The sequence below is a fragment of the Diadema setosum genome, chromosome 3 (assembly GCF_964275005.1).
Source record: "Diadema setosum chromosome 3, eeDiaSeto1, whole genome shotgun sequence".
NCBI lineage: Eukaryota > Metazoa > Echinodermata > Echinoidea > Diadematoida > Diadematidae > Diadema > Diadema setosum.
Window position 1 is genome coordinate 7,643,015 of NC_092687.1, and position 21,108 is coordinate 7,664,122.

General features: G+C 39.7%; 2 protein-coding genes across 2 annotated transcripts in view; both read left to right on the forward strand.

Moving 5' to 3' along the window:
* The window catches only part of LOC140226705 (CD209 antigen-like protein A), a 42,016-nt gene extending 24,454 nt beyond the window's left edge, over positions 1-17,562 (forward strand). The window contains exon 2 of the mRNA XM_072307145.1: positions 17,129-17,562. Within this exon, the coding sequence (XP_072163246.1) occupies positions 17,129-17,562 (434 nt within the window). The remainder of the gene's footprint in view (positions 1-17,128) is intronic.
* A 2,956-nt stretch (positions 17,563-20,518) lies between these two features.
* Positions 20,519-21,010, forward strand: LOC140226706 (CD209 antigen-like protein D). The gene has a single exon (XM_072307146.1). The coding sequence runs from the start codon at positions 20,519-20,521 to the stop codon at positions 21,008-21,010; it is 492 nt and encodes a 163-aa protein (XP_072163247.1).
* The last annotated feature ends 98 nt before the right edge of the window (positions 21,011-21,108 follow it).

The following is a 21,108-nucleotide window of genomic DNA, read 5'->3' on the forward strand; positions in this document are numbered from 1 at the left end:
CTTCAGAAATACCGGCAATATGGATGTGAGGAAAAAAGACTACAATTTTCGACCTCACACAGCCACCAAAAAGGCGTCAAATACGTCCATTTCGAGGAAGGAAGCAACTCAAGGTGTGGCTAAGCAAGCTTCTACAAATGGCGCCACATTGACACAGGCACCTACAGGCGCCTGTAATCTCGCCGACGTCTCCACTACGTCCAGTGCCAGCGATGTTTCGCTGATAGAGGCCAGTGGCCACCCGGTCGCTGCCCTCTCAGTCCCACCTGAGCTGTCTTCGTTCATGAAAGAAATGAGAAGCATGTTCATGAACTTAACCACGCAAGTAAACTCGAAACTTGATTCTGTTGTCAACGAAATTACAGTGATGAAGGCTGAACTTGCAAGAACGAAACAAACCGTCTTTGAATTGGAGACTGGATTGACGGATACATCTAATCGACTGCATGATGTTGAAAACGACGCCATTCCAAGCATGCGAAACTACATCGACAGCAAAATTGCTGAGCTTGACGAAAAACTCACCCTAAGTGAGATACACGACAGAAAGCAGAATCTACTCATCTACGGAGTGTCGTGCAAACCAAACGAAGATATCCATGAAACAGTGAGTGACGTCTTCTGCCATTTTCTGAACATCTCCCAGCAGGATGCTAAACGGATTCCGCTCGTGGCCGTCCATCGACTGCAACAACCGAAGCGAGGCACTGCCGGGAGCACCTCGGACCTCCAGCCGCCTGCCATCATTGTAAGTTTCGCTCGGATGATCGACAGAGACCGGCTCCTCAACGCGTTCGAGCACCGACCCCGTCAACCGCGCCAGCAACCGGCCCCTCCAGGAAGCGACCAAGCCATCGCCCCGACCGCTTATAGCAGAGTGTCGATCCGCACAGATTTGCCACCTAAGATGAAACGCGAAAGGGGCAGACTAGCATCGATAGCCTACAATCTTCGACGAAACAACAACCTTTCTACGAGAATCAAGATATCCGGCACACAAATCCAGCTCCAAACTCGGAAAAAAGTCAGAAATGGAGGAATACCTGAAAGCTGGGCAAGATACACGGAGTAATCTACCTGTCATGTAACGTATAAATCCCAGTTTTCAGCATAGTCAGTCAAGGTCATATTGTTTTTCCTCTTTATCCATTGTTAGCATTCGAATTCTCAACAAAATGTATATTCTTCACATTTCCTCCGATATTTGTCTTAAAGAAATATTATATTGACAAAAGATGCAGAATTATATTTCCCTTTTTTTTTGGGGGGGGGGGAATGGGATGTTGATACTAAAAGTGTATTTGCAAGATGAAATAAGTTTTTTTTTTAATTGTATTGTTGTTGATTTTTGGTCTGAGCAACAGAAAACATCTCAGATAAGCCGTCACATGAAGTCTGTATTAACTACCGAAAACGTAAGAGTTTTAATTCACTGAGCTAGCACGAAAGCGACCATACAATATTGAATCAAAATTGTAGTCTACAGACCATCGTGGTGAATTGATCGTGAAAGCCACCTATTTTTGGTCTGAGCAACAGAAAACATCTCAGATAAGCCGTCACATGAAGTCTGTATCTACTACCGAAAACGTAAGAGTTTTAATTCACTGAGCTAGCACGAAAGTGACAATACAATATCGAATCAAAATTGTAGTCTACAGACCATCATGGTGAATTGAACGTGAAAGCCACCTATATAATGGCGGCTGTATGCGTATTACAGCTATGATTGTCCTCTCTCCTTTTTTCTTTCCTTTTTTTTTTGGGGGGGGGGGGTAGGTGAATGATCTGTTTACAAAACAGTCCCGAAATGAGATTATATAAACTTCAGTAACAATTTACGAGTATTCACTTACTTCCCTCATAATCTGTGTGTATGAAACTTAGAATGCATTTGTAATGTGTGAAATTTGAAGACTGCTCACATCTAACGTGAATTGTAAAGGACAGAAGTTATTTTTCTGTCACATCTGTATATTCCAGTTTATCACATTTAATACAGGTACTTGCCCGATACTATCCTCATGGGGCAACCATGAAACCTAATTGATAGCTTTTTTATATTGGGTTTTACTTATTTTTGTACTCTTAGTACCGATAAATTTGTCAAAGTATTTGTGTACACCAATCTTTACTACACCTCGAAGTCCCGCAATCACTTTTTACCCTCACACGGCCACCTTCCCTAGCACCCCAGATGAGAGCTGATTCATATACATTGAGAAACGCATTTCTGACCTTTCTATTCGATACATAAGATTGCTTATTTTCAAAAGTAAATATTCTCAAACTTCGCACACCAGCTGTGAGGATGAGGAAGGGAGAGTACAGCTTGTCAGGTGTGTTGTATGCAAGAGAGGGCAATAGTTCTGGGGAGTGTGACCAGCAAGTACGCCTTATCTCTACTTTCTTCATTGTACTTTTTTTTTTTTTTTTTTTTTTTAAGGGGGGGGGGGGGGTTGAACTCCACTCACCTTCCTGCACAGTTGCTTGAGCTAGAGGTTGGCATTCTGTACACACATGTAGCATGTCAGCCGTAATTACGCCGGAATTACTCATGTAACAGTCCTCACTCAAATGCGCTCATACACTCACATCGTATACAATGTTATTCTCCCGTTCACACTGTCATTCTCCCGTACACAATGTTATCGCAAAATTGTATTTTATTCTTATCCTGGGATGCTGATGATACTGAAATGTATTTTTCAGATAAGATAAGTTTTGACGTTGGCATTTGCTTTCGTTCTGAACAACAGAACACCTCTCAGAAAAGCTCACACGAAGTCTGCATTATTTACTGAAACCGCGAGGGTTTTAGTCCACAGCATCTCTTTCATGTGCCTTCATATATTTTTGTACTCTGGATACCCATAAATCTGTGAAAGTATTTGTGTACACTAAATTTCAATTCACTTTGAAGTTCTATAATCCCTTTGCAGACGTGTGGTACTGTACGGAAGGACAATAGTTTCGGTTGAGTGTGAGCATCGAGTACGCCTTTATCTCTTTCTTCCACATACATCGTACTCTTTTTCTTGATTTGAACTCCACTCACCTTCCTACGCAGTTGCTAGAATTAGAGGTTGGCATTTTGTACACACAATAATATGTGGCATGTCAGCTGTATTACGCCACTTATGTAGCAGTCCTCATTCAAATGCGCCCGTACACTTATCAGTGTACACAATGTTATTCTCCAGTTCACAATGTCATTCTCCGGTACACAATGTTATTGCAGAATTGTATTTTATTCTTAAGCTGGGCACCATGGTGAAAGGAATAGAAAGCCACCAATGTAATGGCGGCTTTATGTGTATACAGCTATGAGTGCTCTTTTTTGGGGGTGTGGGGGTGGGGGAGGTGATCTGTTCACACTTTTTTACCAGTAACATCAACTTGAAAATCAGTTCCGAAATGCGTGTAATAGACAAAATATTTCATTATATATAAAATTATGTGATTATGTAAACCTCAGCAACAATTAATGAGTATTCACCTACTTCCCTTATAATTTATTTGTAACATGTAAAATTTGAATCCAGGCAGCTGTCCACATTATTGAATTGTAAGGAGCAGAAGTTATTTTTCTTAATATCTGCATACTCCCGTTTATTATACTTAATTCTGGTATTTGCCTGGTACTGTACCCTCACGGGGCTTTGGAACCTAACTTTGGTCCTTTTTATAGTGTGCCTTCAATTACTTTTGTATTCTTAATACCCATGAAATTGCTAAAGTATTTGTGTAAACTATTCTTTGAGTCACCTTGAATTTTTGCAATCCTTTTCACCCTCACACGGCCACCTTCACTGGCACTCAAGAAAAGAGCCGATTCTTACACATTGAGAAACGAAATTCTGACGTTTTTTATTCAATACAGGTTTGCTTATTTTCAAAACTATATATACTTTCAATTTTCACACACCAGCATTAATCGCGGTAAGGTTTGTTGAGTGTCATTGAAGGGTGGAATGCTGTGGGGATGAGGAAGGGAGAGTATAGCTTTGCAGGTGTGTGGTATGCTCGAGAGGACAATACTTCTGGTGAAGTGTGAGCATCAAATACGCCCCTTTAATATCTACTTATACATTGTAGGCCTACACTGTTTCGCTTTGAACTCCACTTACCTTCCTACACAGATGTTAGAATCATAGGGTTGCATTCCGTTCACACATGTAGCATGTCAGCCGTAATTACGCCACTTATGTAACAGTCCTCATTCAGATGCACTCGTACTCTCTCTAATCAGCGTACACAACGATATTCTCCCCAGTCATCGTCCTCCAACATGAATGTTAACAACTGGTAGTTTTAGAAATGTTATTTTAACCTTATGTCCATACATGGGCATTCGGAATGCAGAATGCCGAAGTTTTGTAACCACAGTGACTAATTTGTTCTCTTTCCAAGATGCTTACCATTATCTAAATCACACAAGAGAGTGTTACCAACGAATTTAAACCACTGTGTGAGGTTGCCAAGCAACTTTTTTTTTCCGGAACTTATGTCAATTCCTCACTTCTATTCTTTTTATAATTATTATCATTGTGTAATTTCCTTGGTACCCACAGGCCATCTGGAGCCACCTTTATGTCCTGACATACTTGCATAGTTCGTTTTGTATACGTTGACTCTGGTTCCCAGTAGACACAGCATTTTTTTTTCTCTCTCTCTTTAGTTTCGCACATCACAGACATTCAAGATGTCAAACTCATCAGTACTGCCCTCTACAGGTGCCTTCGTGGACACAAGCAACGGGCATCACGTTCACCCTTTGATCCACAATACAATAGACACAGCATTCAATTCAATTAATGATGATGACTTTTTTGATACGGCCGGGCCTTCTTTGGCAGAATGTAAAGCAAATGTCACTCAAAATGATACTTTTTTTGATAATCATGTTTCAGATAGTTTTAATTCACTGTCGCAAGAATTTGAATATGATTTTGACGTAGAAAACCAATTACAAAGTCCATCTTCTGAATATCTCACTCTCAACCAGTTTAATAATGTTGTTAAGGAGTATGATGATACCACCTTTTCTCTTATACATTTCAACATTAGAAGTATTAATAAACATTTTGAAGAATTGCAGTTGTTTTTGAATAAACCCATCAGGCAAAAATTCTCAGTGATAGGTTTGACCGAAACCTGGCTTTCCCAGGATTCAAGTCTTCCATAACGCTCTCGACGGATATGATTTTGTCGTTAACAACAGGCAACATAGGGTGGGTGGGGGCGTTGCGTTATACGTTTCACAAATGTATGATTATGTAGTTCGTGATGAGCTTAACAGCATGACTGATTCGATTGTATCTCTTTTTATTGAAATATCTGTTCCTGGCAGTAAGAATATTATCATAGGTGTAGTTTATAGACCTCCTAATACAAACACTAAATCATTTTTAGATTATTTTTCGGATTTGGTGAAGAACCCAATTTTTATTCACAAAAAATGCTTCATAATGGGAGATTTTAATATAGACTTATTAAAACAAAATAATATGTCACAAGATTTTTTGGAAATATTTTTATCTGCTTCTTTTTTGCCTTTGATATCTAAGCCCACACGAATAGTTAATGAATCTGCCACCCTTATTGATAATATTTTTTGTAATATTCTTCCTCCTCCCGATTCCCTTATACTACTTTCAGACATAACGGACCATTTCCCCATCTCTACTAGTTTCTCTTTAAATGATAGTATTGATAATAAATATGGTTGTTTATTGAGACGAAGAATCACTCATGAAAACATAGCCAGTCTAGGTGCTAGTTTAGACATGACAGACTGGTCTTGTATCTTTGATACAAATGATGTAAATTTGTCTTTTGAATATTTTATGCAGAAGTTTCTTCGACTCTTGGATATCCATATTCCAAAACGTAGACAAAAACAATCTGATTATAAAAAAATACCTAGGCTCCCATGGATCTCTAAATCACTTTTACGTTCAATAAACAGAAAGAATAATTTGTATTATAAATTTAAAATGAAACTTACTGAGCAATTGAAACTTAAATATACTAGTTATAAAAATACGTTGACGAAAATTATACGCATAGAAAAGAGAAAATATTATACCAAGCAGTTATATTTGTATAGGCATGATATGCAAAACACATGGAAGGTTTTAAAGCAAGCAATGAATATATCAAATGATAAATGTAATATTACTAAAATTAGGTTTGAAGATGAAATCATTGAAGATTCTCGTCAGATTTGTAATATTTTGAATAATCATTTTTCTTTAATCGGGGAAAACCTTGCAAGCAATATACCCCATTCAACGAAACATTTTTCAGAATTTTTAGGTCCACCAAATTCTAGTTCAATGTTTCTTAGTCCAACATATAAGCAGGAGATAATCAATATTGTTTCAGATTTTAGTTCTAAAAAAAGTGCTGGACATGATGACATCAGTAATTTTCTTTTGAAGGGGGTAATATCTTCAATTGCGGATCCTTTAGCTCACATATTCAATTTATCTCTTTCCAATGGCATTGTCCCTGAGAGCATGAAAATAGCAAAAGTTATTCCTTTGTTTAAAAAAGGCGACAAATTAGATGTTAATAATTACCGACCGATTTCTTTGTTATGTACATTGTCCAAAATTCTTGAAAAAATCGTTCATAAAAGAACTATTACTTTTTTAAAATTCAATCATATACTTTCGAATTCTCAGTTCGGGTTTAGAGAAAAACACAGCACAACACATGCATTATTAAGTTTTGTAGAAAAAGTGGCACACGCTATTGACAGATCTTCGCATCTAATAGGTTTGTTCCTGGACTTCTCCAAGGCCTTCGACACCATTAATCATGATATTTTACTTGATAAATTATATCATTATGGAGTGCGTGGGAAGGCCTTGGAGTGGTTCAGGAGCTACCTCCTGAACAGGAAGCAATATGTCTCTTTGAATGGGTATAATTCACAGATGTTGAATATCAAATGTGGGGTCCCACAGGGAAGTTTATTAGGTCCGCTTTTGTTTCTTGTTTATATAAATGATTTTTTTAGGTCATCAGATGTTCTTTCCTTTATTCTCTTTGCGGATGACTCAAATTTATTTTTTTCGCACAATAATCCTCTTACTCTTGTAAATACAATAAACTCTGAATTAGAAAAAGTCGCCGAATGGATAAAGGCAAATAAATTATCTCTCAATCTTCAAAAAACAAAATATATGTTTTTTAGCAACTGTATAGAGAAACCACCTGTTGACATTGTTTTTGATGGGACTCCACTGGAAATTGTTTCCCATATTAAATTTCTGGGAATAACAGTTGATAATAAGCTTTCATGGAAATTCCATATTGATAGTATATGTAAAATTATTTCACGAAATATTGGTATAATCAACAAGGTTAAATTTTGTCTTCCTTTGTCGTCCCTTATTACATTATATTCATCTCTCATATTGCCATACTTAAATTATGGTATTCTTGCTTGGGGAAACACATATCAAACATTCTTAGATAAATTACTTTTATTACAAAAGAAGTCACTCCGTGTCATATGTCATACTGCATTTCTGTCTCATACTGACCCGTTATTTTTTGAAAACAAAATATTGAAAATCAAGGATTTGTATCTGTATAACCTAGGACAATTTATGTTTAATTATGATAAAAAAAATCTTCCAACTATATTTGAAACAATGTTTCCAAGAAATCAGTCCGTCCACAATTACCCAACAAGGCGTTCGAATGAGTTTCATTTGCCCTTTTTCAGAACTCTTCTGGCTCAGAACACCTTTATTTATGATGGGCCAAAGTTTTGGAACTCACTTCCTAATGATATTGTAACAGTACGAACTTTGAATTCTTTCAAGAATAAATTGAAATTATTTTTATTGAAATCTTATAATATATTACCGAACTAGGTTTGTTTCATTAACTCAATTAAGTTATCACTTATTTTTATGCATTAATCATTACACATCAATTATTTTCTATCATGAGAGTAAAATAATCTGTCGAATATAAGTTCTCCTCAAATATGACAGTCATCGAACAATGCATCATTGTGTCTATTCTTTGCTTTTAATATGTCCGCGCTTTTGTAGTTTTTCTGGTATATGTACCCAATCCTTATATTCACAATATCATTCAAGGGTGCGTATTACTACTCCTATACATCCTGGAAATCTGTTTGCTTGTGTCCACGATGGCGTGTGTTGCAGTTTCATTTTTTTCCCATTTTGTTTTTTTTTTTTCGTTCTTTCCTGTTATTTCATTTCTTGTCAGTTGACATTGGTTTCTTTGATTTTGTTTCATATATTTGTTTGTAGTTTCATGAAGCCATTATTTGCTTTTTATGTATTTCTGAGGGTCCCATATCGTACAAGCTTGGCTTTTTAGTGGGACCCTCCATTTCCGTTACCATTCGTGTAATATTCATATGTATATACCTTATAAATGCAATTGTATGTCGTTACTCATCATCACATGTATCTTGTTGATGTACGTTTATCGAAATTACTACAAATTTGTTTTGTTTATGCATTGAATATAATTTCTCCTGTTTATTCAATGGAAATGAATAAAGTTGAACTTGTCCTTACATATACACGCACACACACGCACATAAATAGCCTTCGAGATTTTTAATACCATCACTTATTTAGACGTAAAGATGTATTGATTTTATTGTTCAAAAGTTTTATAGTTATTATAAATCTGATACATGTTTACAAACTTGTGTATGTTAATGCACACCACACCCAACACAACGTTGATTTATGCAGATTAATATTTCTTTAATGTTATATATTTCTGACAATGACATTGACATTGTATTGCTGTATTAGTGTATATCTCTTGCGTGTTTATCATGTGTATCCATGTTAAACGTGTGCTCTGTATATTGTATGTATCGATGTAACTTGTATGCATGCTAACAAAACAAATTTCCAGAAACGGACAATAAAATCGAATTGAATTGAATTGAAATGAAATTTCTTTTACCTCACGGCCTATGTACACATCATTATATCAAGCAGCACTATTATCCTACTCCTCCCCCCCCCCACAAAAAAAAAAATAAAAAAAAAAATCATTCGTGGCTTGTCAACGGAAATCACCTGACGCTCACTCCACTTTTGAGGCTGCCGCGTAAGGCAGCCCATAAATAATCTGAACACAAGTGATCGCCGTCAGTGAAAGTGACCAGTGATTTGTAACTTTGATTGAAAAAGGCACCCTCCCGTGTACCAGGGAGGTGAGAGTATTTTAGTCTCACCTCCCTGCTAATATACCAGCAAGGTGAGTCACCTCCCTGCTTATGTTGTACACGATATACCGAGTGCTGAGTTTTGTAAAATGATATACTTGCTAAACGGCTTGCTCATGTGAAACGTCTTCGAATAAAGCTCCAATTTACCATGTACGACTTGTGTCCTCACTTCTCATTTTCCCCTGGAACTTCGATTAATGGGAACGTGTTACTGTTGAGTGTATACTTGCAGTGCCAACAGAATAATACACCAAAAAACTTTAAAAAAAATTATATTCTTTATTAGAATTTCATCGATATCAGGCCCATGTTTACAATGAAATTAATTTGAACAAAAATAAGCAGCTGAATTCTTATCTCTTGTGCTTCTAAATCATATTTTTCTCACACACAGTATACAATATAGGCCTATAATCCTAATATATACAAATCATACCATGCATAGCGTGTTACTTGACATAGAATATTCTGCATGAATATCTCAGAAAAAGCTTTCTGATTACTTTGTAACTTCAAGAAAATCCATATCTGCCTCACGCACACACTTGTGCTACTGAATCACCTTCTTTTTTAAACACACACACACACACATACGCACACACACTACACACACACACACACACGCACACACACACACACACACACACACACCTAGACACAAACCCGTTATGTTTGAAGGGCGTGCCACTCACATTCGAATCTGATTCTGTGTTAGCAGACGACCATGCCACTGTACATACTGTATAGCAGTACAGTATGCATAACGAAGTCCAAGCGCATGCGTACAAAACCAGCCAGTACACTGATAGTCTTTGCTCAAGTGACACAACAGGCAATTTCGACGCGTTAGGGTTACGGAAAAAAAAATCGCCTCCTGGAGACGACCCCAATCTCCAGGATTCGCAGGAGAATCGAACATTTTCGATTTTTGCTGAGACTATTTCCGTCTTCAAGCTTGTCTCCGAGACGTCTCTGCGAAGTCTCCATCACTGTGGCCATGTCGTGGGGACTAAATTTGTCTGCAACATCTTCGAGATATCCCCGCATCTTGTGGAGACCGTAATAACAAAATGGCGACGAAAGGGAGAAGTCGCTGAGAAACGACGTCTCTGATAAGTCCCTGCGACTGCAAAAGCCGTGCCAACATCCCCGTGACTTCCAAGCAAATAAGTGGTCCCTTTGTTTGAAGACGTCTTGGACATCGCCCTGGAAATCGCGTTAGTTGTGAGAGCGAAAATAATTTCTTCGAGACGCTGGCATTGCGACAATGTCTCCTCCCGTCAGATAGGCCCTCAATCCCCTCCCCCCCCCCCCCACTTTAAATTTGCAGCAATATCAACCTATTGACCATGGCTCGTCTGACACCTGCTCTACATTGTGCATTGTCACATTCATTCATTCATTCATTCATTTCATTTCATTATTTTTTCCCATTTCCATGTTTTCCACCTCCCAATGCATGCCTTGAAACAGCTGTGTGTATAGAAGAATGAAATTTGGTACTGAAGCATTGCGAAGAGTGGCTGATAGTACTAGTAATTGCCATGTAGTATACCTGTGCCATCTTTCCTCCAACTCCACTCCACTCCCTGAAGTCAGGGATCACATCATGACCCATGCTGTCATGATTCCAGTAGAAACTTACTTGCAGCAGCACCCATCTTCGAAATGTTGATACAGCAATAGGGTGGTTTCTGATGATCTGCTCCCACGTTATGACGAGATGACGCCTACCCTCGTTGACGCTGGCTGCCCCATAAACCTTGTTGCTCATCAGTCCTTGCTGGACATGAGCACGATTATTGAAGTAGTTAATGTGTCAGTGAGCTCTGGTTTGCTGACCCATACTGCTTAGGCATTTTGCATGCCACATCAAAGCAAGTCTGAAGTAATGTCGCACCCTGTCAGTGCCTGATGTTGGGCTCTGGAAGAGAGGTATGCTGTACAGGAAAGAGCTGAAAAGGCCTTTTCAATCTTTTCAATACCACGACCCACCGTAACTCCCTCAGATCAAAGGGATTTTAAAAAAGCACATTACCGAAAATGTGATGTTATGCTCATCCGTGCGATTGTACACTGTTTTCAGAAAATGCTTTCAGAAAACATGTCATCCTTTGTAAGGATATCTTTGCGTAGATCGCATCTAAGTTGTCGGAAAGCTGAAGAATTGTGAGATCACAATTCCTGTTGGATATTTCCGTCTCGAATCAGGTGCTCAGGATGAGTTGTCCGTCCCATTTATTCTTGGATATCTGTCCGCTGAATGAGGGCAGTTCTTTATTTTCAATCTTAATTTTCCGGAAGCCGCTACGCTCTTCCAATCATAATTTGAGATTTGAGTGGTGCCATCACCATCTCTTGTCAGAGGACTGCACAGTGTTGCTGGGCAAAAATGTTAAGATTATTTTCTTCAGGATCAGTATCCCATACAGCATCAATAGGTGTTCAATTTCCCTATAGTCATTCCCGCTTCAGTAAAGAAACGGTTTCGTTTGATAGAAAGAGAATAAAAAAAGATAAGAAAAAGCCTTCAGCTGAATTATCTTCACCTACTCTGATAGGATACTGCCATTAAAGGACTTTAATGATCGAATTTTGTTAACTGCCCCTAGAATACTGGTCTGACCTGGATTGAGGAGCTCGATTCCCTGGAAGCTTCGGCCATTGCTTCCTTCACTGAAGAAGCAGAAGCTGTCTTGTCAAGGGAGATCAGGTATACACCAACTTCAGCAGGAGGAGAATCATATCGCTTGCCAGCTGGAAAGTTATATAATTGACCATGAAATGTGACGAGGTGGCTCAGTCGGTAGGGTGTGGCTTGCGGTCTAAAGACTTGTGTTCCGGCGCGCTGGGGTTCGAATCCCACTTATCTCAAGTCTAGCTGAGCAATGGTGTGTGTTGACATACCGCCCCCTCTAGTAGAGGCACACCACTTTGCACCTCATTACTTGGATATAAAAAGTGGAAGTCCCTTGTGTGAAAGAATCACAAACCCAGACACATGAAAACATCCCGAATCGGCATTCCGTTATCGGAAAACTGAAGGTGCATAAACCGGTAAAGTGGTGCACCCCAAGTACATACGACTGACCATGCAGCTAGTGGCATACGGGCTATCCAGCTATCTCGTCAGAAGGAAAAACGGAGACAAAATAAGATTAGGCGTGTTTATTACCCTCTTTGCCATTGTACCCTGATTCGGCACCTTGGAATAGGTTGGCGGCCGTATTTAAGCATGTAATATATATATATTGAAACATAGAAAAGAAAAACTGACCATAAACAATTATTGATAAATAGTGAAAACTTTGAGCAAAGAAAATGAGAAAAGAAAACGAAACCGTTGGAAGCCAGTTTTCTGTGCTCAAAGATTTATATATATATATATATATATATATATATATATGTATATATATATCCCTAGTTGGCACCTTAGGGAGACATATTGGTGGGAAGTGTCTTCATTAGGGAGACAACTGGTCATTAAGGAGACAATTTTCGTGTCTCCATTGCGTAAACTGCCATTGAACATGTACATAACAAATTTGCATATAAAACAAATGGAAATGTCTTCCAAATGACCCATCTAGGAGTATATATATATATATATATATATGTATATATAATATATTTTTTTTAATTTATTTGTCATAATCATTATTGATATATAGGGGGATGGAACCGCTCTTGGCCCTAATTGACCACTGAAGGAGTATGGAAGAGATGACAAATGGGGCAAAACAGGGGTACCAGTGAATTGCAGTTGAATGCTCACAGACGCCATTTCGAAAAATGCACAAAATGCCTGATTTGACCCTTATTTGACCTTGAAAGTGACCTTGAGAGGTGATAGTGACCTTGAATTGCAGAAATGATATGTAGAATCACATTCTCTAACCCCGTAAAATCTTCCACATGGGATTCATAACATTAATCAACCTTTTCAATTTGTAACTGCAGTTGACCTTTAACCCGGATGGCGGCCATATTGGATTTCACCAATATGGCGGCCCCAAGGGTTTTTTGTCTTGGCGCCCATCAAAAATCGAAAGAGTATGGTACAAGGGACCTATGCGCCAAATTTGGTGCTTTTGGAAGAATCTGAACCAAACAACCCATTTTGAGCCCTTAGGCCCCCTACTACTATGATCTATTCAAAAAGAGGGTGCAGGACAAAAGACTTCGTTAACAACTAGGGGTGTTTTGTAAAAAAAAGTTCTACTTGTATGTAAAACAAGCTGTAATTTTACTCTTATGACAGATTAGGGCACCGTTTGATAAAAGTTGCCAGTTATGACATCTTGTTAGTCTCTAATAATTTCAATAAAACCATGGGTTCTGCTTGATTGATAAGCTCGAGTCACTGACTTGTTACCATGGACCTGCTTTGATCGACCTACAACGATTGGTAATTGTGTGGAACTGACAGCTTATCAGGACTGATAACTTTTATAAAACCGTGCCCGGATCCTATCAGAAATTATGGCTTTAATCGAAGGGTCCCTCGCTAATGTTAAGGGAATATGAATTGTAGTGCAATCAACTCTCCTTTTCTTATGTTTATCGTCTAATGTGTTATAACGGTAGAAAATGGCAAGCCAAAAGAGTAAATGATGACAGTGTAAGAGAAAGGTGCATCTTCTGATATGGTGTTATGAACTTATGGAAAAATTACAACGGGTGGTAACTTTCGGGGGCGGGGGGGGGGGGGGTTCGGGGTATGGTTAAGGGGGGGGGGTAGTAATCCGGGTGGTAGTTATCCTGGGGGTAGTTATCCTGAGAGTTATTATCCGGGTGGTAGTTATCCGGGGGGTAGTTATCCGGGGAGTTGTTATCCGGGTGGTAGTTATCCAGGGGGTAGTTATCCGGGGGGTAGTTACCCAGGGGGTAGTTATCCGGGGGGTAGTTATCCAGGGGGTAGTTATCCGGGGGGTAGTTATCCAGGGGGTAGCTATCCGGGTGGTAGTTATCTGGGGGGTAGTTATCCGGGGGGTAGTCATCCAGGGGGTAGTTAGCAAGGGGGTAATTATCTGGGGGGTAGATGTCCTAGGGGTAATTGCCATTGGGGGTAGTTGCCCTAGGAGGGTAGATGACCGGGTGGTAGTTGTCCTAGGGGGTAATGGCCCTGGAGGGTGATTGCCCTAGGAGGGTAGTTGTCCGGGGGGTAGTTGCCCTAAGGGGGAATAGACCTGGTGGGTAATTATCCGGGTGGTAGTTATCCGGAGGGTGGTTGCCCAGGGGGTAAGTGCCCGGATACGATATATATATATTAGAGGATATGATTGAGGAAAAGAAATTAGCATCAATGAGGGGAACTTTAACCATTCATTTCAGTAAATGGGAAAATTTGATAGTATAGAGACAAGTATGGAATGACCCAGAGCCAGATGTCCACGGGGAAGGGGGAAGGGATGGGAAGGGCAGTTGGGAGGGGAGGAGGTATGTATAGGAAGAATGGTTTGATGGGTATTTTGGTTTACATGGGGGAGGGGTGTGTATTGATCGATGACGAGTCAAGTATTTTTTTTTTTTATGTACTGTCCTTCTGAAAGTACAACTCGATTTGATCTTAATAAGGAAAGTAAGTGAGCATTTTTTTTTCGGTGCATTGTATATTCTTTACGAATGTACTTATTTGCTGAAAGTAGAGCTTGACTTGATTTCACAATGGTTGTGTTATGCTGAATCGTTGATTTTGTAATATGTGATTTCAGTTGTCATGAATTTGTTCTGAGTATGGAATCAATGAAATTTTATGGAAAAACAAAAATAATTACGTTGGGTTGATATGTTTTTATTGTAAATTTTCTTCTGCATGATTGTATGTCTGTCGTTATCAAATTGTTCCTGGCTATTGCGGATCGAAGTTTAACAATGTCAAATGTTCAGGCTAAGTAGACAATGATAATGAAGCGTATGCACTAACAGCAGGATCCACAGTATCTGTCAGTATATTCATAGTGGTAGTATCTATGGACATAATCATATTAAACAATAATAATCATAATACTGACAATGAATACAAGCTTGAAAAAAATAAGAATTAAAATTTAGACACGTTGGCAATTGCAACGGATATTACATGTATTACAAAAGTAGTACTCGGTGTTGTCGGTAAGCGGCTAATTAGAGATTATTACAATCAATTGCAATTGCTAATATCGTTCTGCGAGAAAACGATGCACTCCGTACTACGCCGAGAAAACTCGCGCCCGACGTACTTTTTCACTCAAATTTACTTTTTTTTTCCGTTCCTTTTCGACTTTCAAATTCCATGAAAACTCTCTAAAACGATTCATTTACACATCTCCAACAGACGTACAAAATCTAATTGACGAACGGCGAAACAGCCATACGGTAGGTGTAACGTGATTATCGGAAATGGTAAGTGTGCATGGTGTGTATTTCTACATGATTACTATTAAATGCAACCAGCGGTCCCTTCGCGAACGGGCTGTACAACTGAGGAATGGAGCACCCTCGGGTTGCATGATTACCTAAATCGTCATGGACATTGCATTCACATCAGATTTATCTATGCCGATGCCATTCAGCCATTTTGCACAACGTTTGCTTTCTATTTCAGGGTTGGGTACTTGGAAAGCATTTTTTTGTTGTCTTGTCGAAACTTATTCGAGCACCTGTACGCCTGACCATGGGTCTACTACGCGTGGACTAGGAACGGAAGTCTTTTTTTGATTCCATCATCACCAACGCCACCTGATTATGTGCATCTTAATGAGTACATTCAGGTGTCTGGACAATAACGATTGTGTGATCATGTATCGTCACTTACAAAAGAATCGTTTCCCTCATTTCAACCTTGTGTTGCTGATGTGCCTTTTCAGACGGATATGTCTGAATACAGATGACGAGGAGCAGCAAAACCTTAGAACATGACAAATGTTGTGTCAAAAGATGGGTAATTGCTGATTCACACATTTTCGCATACGCATAACACCTTGTGTAATGGCAAGATGAACTTGTTTACTGCGTATGATGAAATCTTTGAAAGCTTCCGTGGTGGTAGAACGTTGAGTGGTGGAAAGCTTCACGGTGCACCACGTATTCTTTCTGGAGTATGTGAGTGGCCCTGAAAAGGGCCTTCCCAATCCCGACGTTTCGGCAAGCATGTTCTCGCCTTTCTCAAGGGAATGAGAACGGCCATTCCCTTGAGAACGACGAGAACATGCTTGCCGAAATGACGAGATTGGGTAGGCCCTTTTCAGGGCCACTCACATACTCCAGGAAGAATACGTGGTGCACCGTGAAGCGTTCCACCATCCATTGTTTACTACAATTATCATCCTCTTTTGCTCTGGAATAGACTGCAAAAAAGTGAAATATTGAGATCACAGATGGCAATCATGGCAATTTAGATTTCTCGAATCTCCGTTTTGTTCTTCGTCTCCGTCTCGACCATGGGATCAAAGCAGTGAAGCATGTTAAAAATGTCTTTGTGACGCTTTTGGGATGCACAGGACCATGAATTGATTAACAATACGGTGAATGTCCTTGTGTAGTAGGTCCATGGCACATCTTCATCTTTGTTCGATATGTTGATATCCGAAGCGACGCATTCACAACAGTTGGGGGAGTGTATGCATGCATGCAGTGTGTACCACACGCAGTTGCGCGCAAGATCTCGAGAGGCATGAGCACTGCTGCAACTTCGCTCGAGTGGGGGAGGAAGTAAGGATCGCGCATCACAGAGTCACGTGATTGATTTGGATTCCGTACAACAGTTCGAACTGCTTAGCTTAAAATATTCCAAAATAGAAGTTAGGCATGATCTGAAGCGTATGAAATCCTCGATGTTTTAACTAATGGATAATTATGAATCTGATTCGGATTTCTTCTTTCACTGTGATCTACTGACAGACGCCTGTCCAGCAAACTGGCCACCCCGAGCTGCTGGGCTTGATGCTTGCTACATCTACCGCGGGGACCAGAAAGAGTGGGATAATGCGAGAGATGCCTGCAGGGGCATCGGCGGGAAGCTGGTAAAGTTTGAATCCGAGGCGGAGGTCGCCACCGTGAGAAATTTCGTCATGTCTACCTACAAACTGGATCAATTTGGTAGTGTGTGGACCGGTCTCAATGATCGCTCCAACGAGGGGACCTACGTTTGGGACGGTTTTGGAGGATCGCTGAGCACATCCAGCTCCTTGTGGGGCGCTGGCCACCCTGACAACGTTTATAATTTGTGGTATAGGTCTGACGAAGACTGTGTTGAACTCCGTGGGAGAAAACTCAACGACTTGTATTGTACAGATGAGCTTCCATTCGTCTGCGAGTACCACCCATTGGACTAGTATTTAGAAGTGGAATTGACGGCCGGTGACAAATGAATGGGGAGAAAGACAAAAAGAGATCCAACGCATGAGTAGACACAATATATATTTTAATAATTATGTCAATGAGTACTTACATAATTCACATATTTTATGTAACTACATTATGTTAATGCGTTCACATCATGTTAATTGTTATTCTGGTTGCTACGGGTGGATACGTCTCAGATTACACATTTGTACATTTCAATGATGTGAGCCTCTCGCATTAAAAAGAAAGCCAGATATCACGCACACTAGTCCATTAACCTCTGTTTGATTGTTTTTGTTGTATGGATTTGTGTATGTGGGGTGTACCTCTTTACATACTATCTTACAAGCTCGTTGGCATGTGTTCAGAAGTAGATCTTATTTCGATAACAGTAGCTGTCCTCTGTATTTCAATTATCAATTTTGTCCCTAAAATTCCTATTTCAAATGAATTGATAAATCAGAAATAAATGAATAATTGACTTGAGAACAGATTCAAATGGACGATAACAACGTAACACGAAACGTGCTTCCATCAGCGCATCTAGAGAAAATGCGATTAAATGTATAATATGATAATCACTGGTATAATAAAGAAAACTAGCGCACATTGTGAACGCGTTTCGAGTAATTTATTTGTCGTTATGTCAACTTGCTTGAAAGTTCTAATGGTGGTTAGGCTGGCAAAGGCTGAGACGGAGAGAGAGAGAGAGAGAGAGAAGGATTTTGCAACGTTCATGCATTCAAGATATAACTTCCCACAACTTACACGTGGATATTAAATCACCGATATTTGTTGTTGCTGTGATTTTTGAAGAGTATCTTTTATTTTGAGTTTGGTGATCTGTACTTCATAAAATGTAACTTTTTATTACTTCGGCCGACACTTTTTTTTTTTTTTTTTTTTTTACTCCGCTGACAATTGCTCCGCCGACATTTTCTTCGAAGATACGCCATTTTCTCCCCTAGCAAGTGCTTCGTTGACTCTGCCGAAGATTAAATAATCAGTTGAATTCCAAGTGTTTATGATACAATGAATTTTGTGATTTCTTTATTTTTATTTCTTTGGGTCTGGCGACATGAAAATGTTATTCAGAAATTATTTGCACAATGATTGTTTCTTTCTTAATCAATGCTTCAAAAGAGATGGAATTAGAATACGGAAATGTCTGAATACAGACGACGAGGAGCAGCAAAATCTGAGAACATGACACATTTTGTGTCAAACGTTGGGTAATTGCTGATTTACACATTTTGGCACACACATAAGACCTTGTCTAATGGCAAGATAAACTTGTTTACTACGTATGATGAAATCTTTGAAGGCTTCCCGTGGTGGTAGAATGTTGAGTGGTGGAAGGCTTCACGGTGCGCCACGTATTCTTTCTGGAATATGTGAGTGGCCCTGAAAAGGGCCTACCCAATCCTGACGTTTCGGCAAGCATGTTCTAGCCGTTCTAAAGGGAAGCATGTTCTCGCCGTTCTCAAAGGAATGAGAACGCCCATTGTTTACTACAATTGTGACCCTGCACCTCAAAACAAACAAAAAGTCGCCAAACATGAATTTTTAGTTAAGACCATATTCTAAAATAGCAGACCGTAAGCTTTAAAATTATGTATAACTCAAATCAAATGGACTCTCCTCAAAAGGGCCTACCCAATCCCGACGTTTCGGCAAGCATGTTCTAGCCGTTCTAAAGGGAAGCATGTTCTCGCCGTTCTCAAAGGAATGAGAACGCCCATTGTTTACTACAATTGTGACCCTGCACCTCAAAACAAACAAAAAGTCGCCAAACATGAATTTTTAGTTAAGACCATATTCTAAAATAGCAGACCTTAAGCTTTAAAATTATGTATAACTCAAATCAAATGGACTCTCCTAACCTGTCTTAATATTGGAAAGAAAGTACAGACTCAGGAAAAGTGTGAACTGAGAAAAGAGGCTCTGAAGTACAGTGTCTATTCAAGCGCTTAATCTTTACCAAACCGTGCTGGCTGTGTGATGAATGGGACAAAAAACAGGAAGTAAACCACCAGAATAACAACAATGAAGGGATTATCATATTAAACTGAAATTAAGCATGCCTCATCAACACATTCTGTCCATAATTAATGCCAATTTTCAAAGGAGTAGCATCATCTGTTCAAAAGTTATTAGAGTTGAAAGTGAAGAGTGTGGACAAGGTTTTTCAGAAATAAAAAAGGGATTCTAAAGACACACCTAATCAAACTATTCTACCAAATATGTTCGAGATAAACTGCTAAAAAAACACACTTTCCTGGCCGTTTTATGATACCAAATTTTAGCATAATGTAAAAGAAGACCCGCTCCTTCAGAAAATATGAAAAAGTCAAATTGGGCTAGGTTGACCCATTTCACTTATTTTCAGTCCTCACGCAAAATCAGTGTGTGCGACTTTATGTTCGTTTTTTTGCTCTGGAATAGACTGCAAAAAAAAGTGAAATATTGAGAACTCAGATGGCAATCATGGCAATTTAGATTTCTCGAATCTCCGTTTTGTTCTTCGTCTCCGCCTCGACCATGGGATCAAAGCAGTGAAGCATGTTAAAAATGTCTTTGTGGCGATTTTGGGATGCACAGGAGCATGAATTGATTAACAATACGGTGAATGTCCTTGTGTAGTAGGTCCATGGCACATCTTCATCTTTGTTCGATATGTTGATATCCGAAGCGACGCACTCACAACAGTTGGGGGAGTGTATGCATGCATGCAGTGTGTACCACACGCAGTTGCGCGCGAGATCTCGAGAGGCATGAGCACTGCTGCAACTTCGCTCGAGTGGGGGAGGAAGTAAGGATCGCGCATCACAGAGTCACGTGATTGATTTGGATTCCGTAGAACAGTTCGAACTGCTTAGCTTAAAATATTCCAAAATAGAAGTTAGGCATGATCTGAAGCGTATGAAATCCTCGATGTTTTAACTGATGGATAATTATGAATCTGATTCGGATTTCTTCTTTCACTGTGATCTACTGACAGACGCCTGTCCAGCAAACTGGCCACCCCGAGCTGATGGGCTTGATGCTTGCTACATCTACCGCGGGGACCAGAAAGAGTGGACTGCTGCCAGAGATGCCTGCAGGGGCATCGGCGGGAACCTGGTAAAATTTGAATCCGAGGCGGAGGTCGCCACCGTGAGAAATTTCGTCATGTCTACCTACAGCCTGGATCAATTTGGTAGTGTGTGGACCGGTCTCAATGATCGCTCTAACGAGGGGACCTACGTTTGGGACGGTTTTGGAGGATCGCTGAGCACATCCAGCTCCTTGTGGGGCGCTGGCCACCCTGACAACGTTTTCAATGTTTTGAATTTCTTCTCTGACGAAGACTGTGTTGTACTCGGTGGGAGAACGCTCAACGACTTGTACTGTAACTATGAGCTTCCATTCGTCTGCGAGTACCACCCATTGGACTAGTATTTAAAAGTGAAATTGACGGCGATTACACAATAAATGGGGAGAAAGAGAAGAGGAGAATATGAGCGCATTAGTAGACACGTAGGCCTAATGTACAT

Bases quoted from the DNA above. Each gene is read 5' to 3' on its own strand.
- LOC140226706 (XM_072307146.1), top strand. From the start codon at position 20,519: ATGGATAATTATGAATCTGATTCGGATTTCTTCTTTCACTGTGATCTA.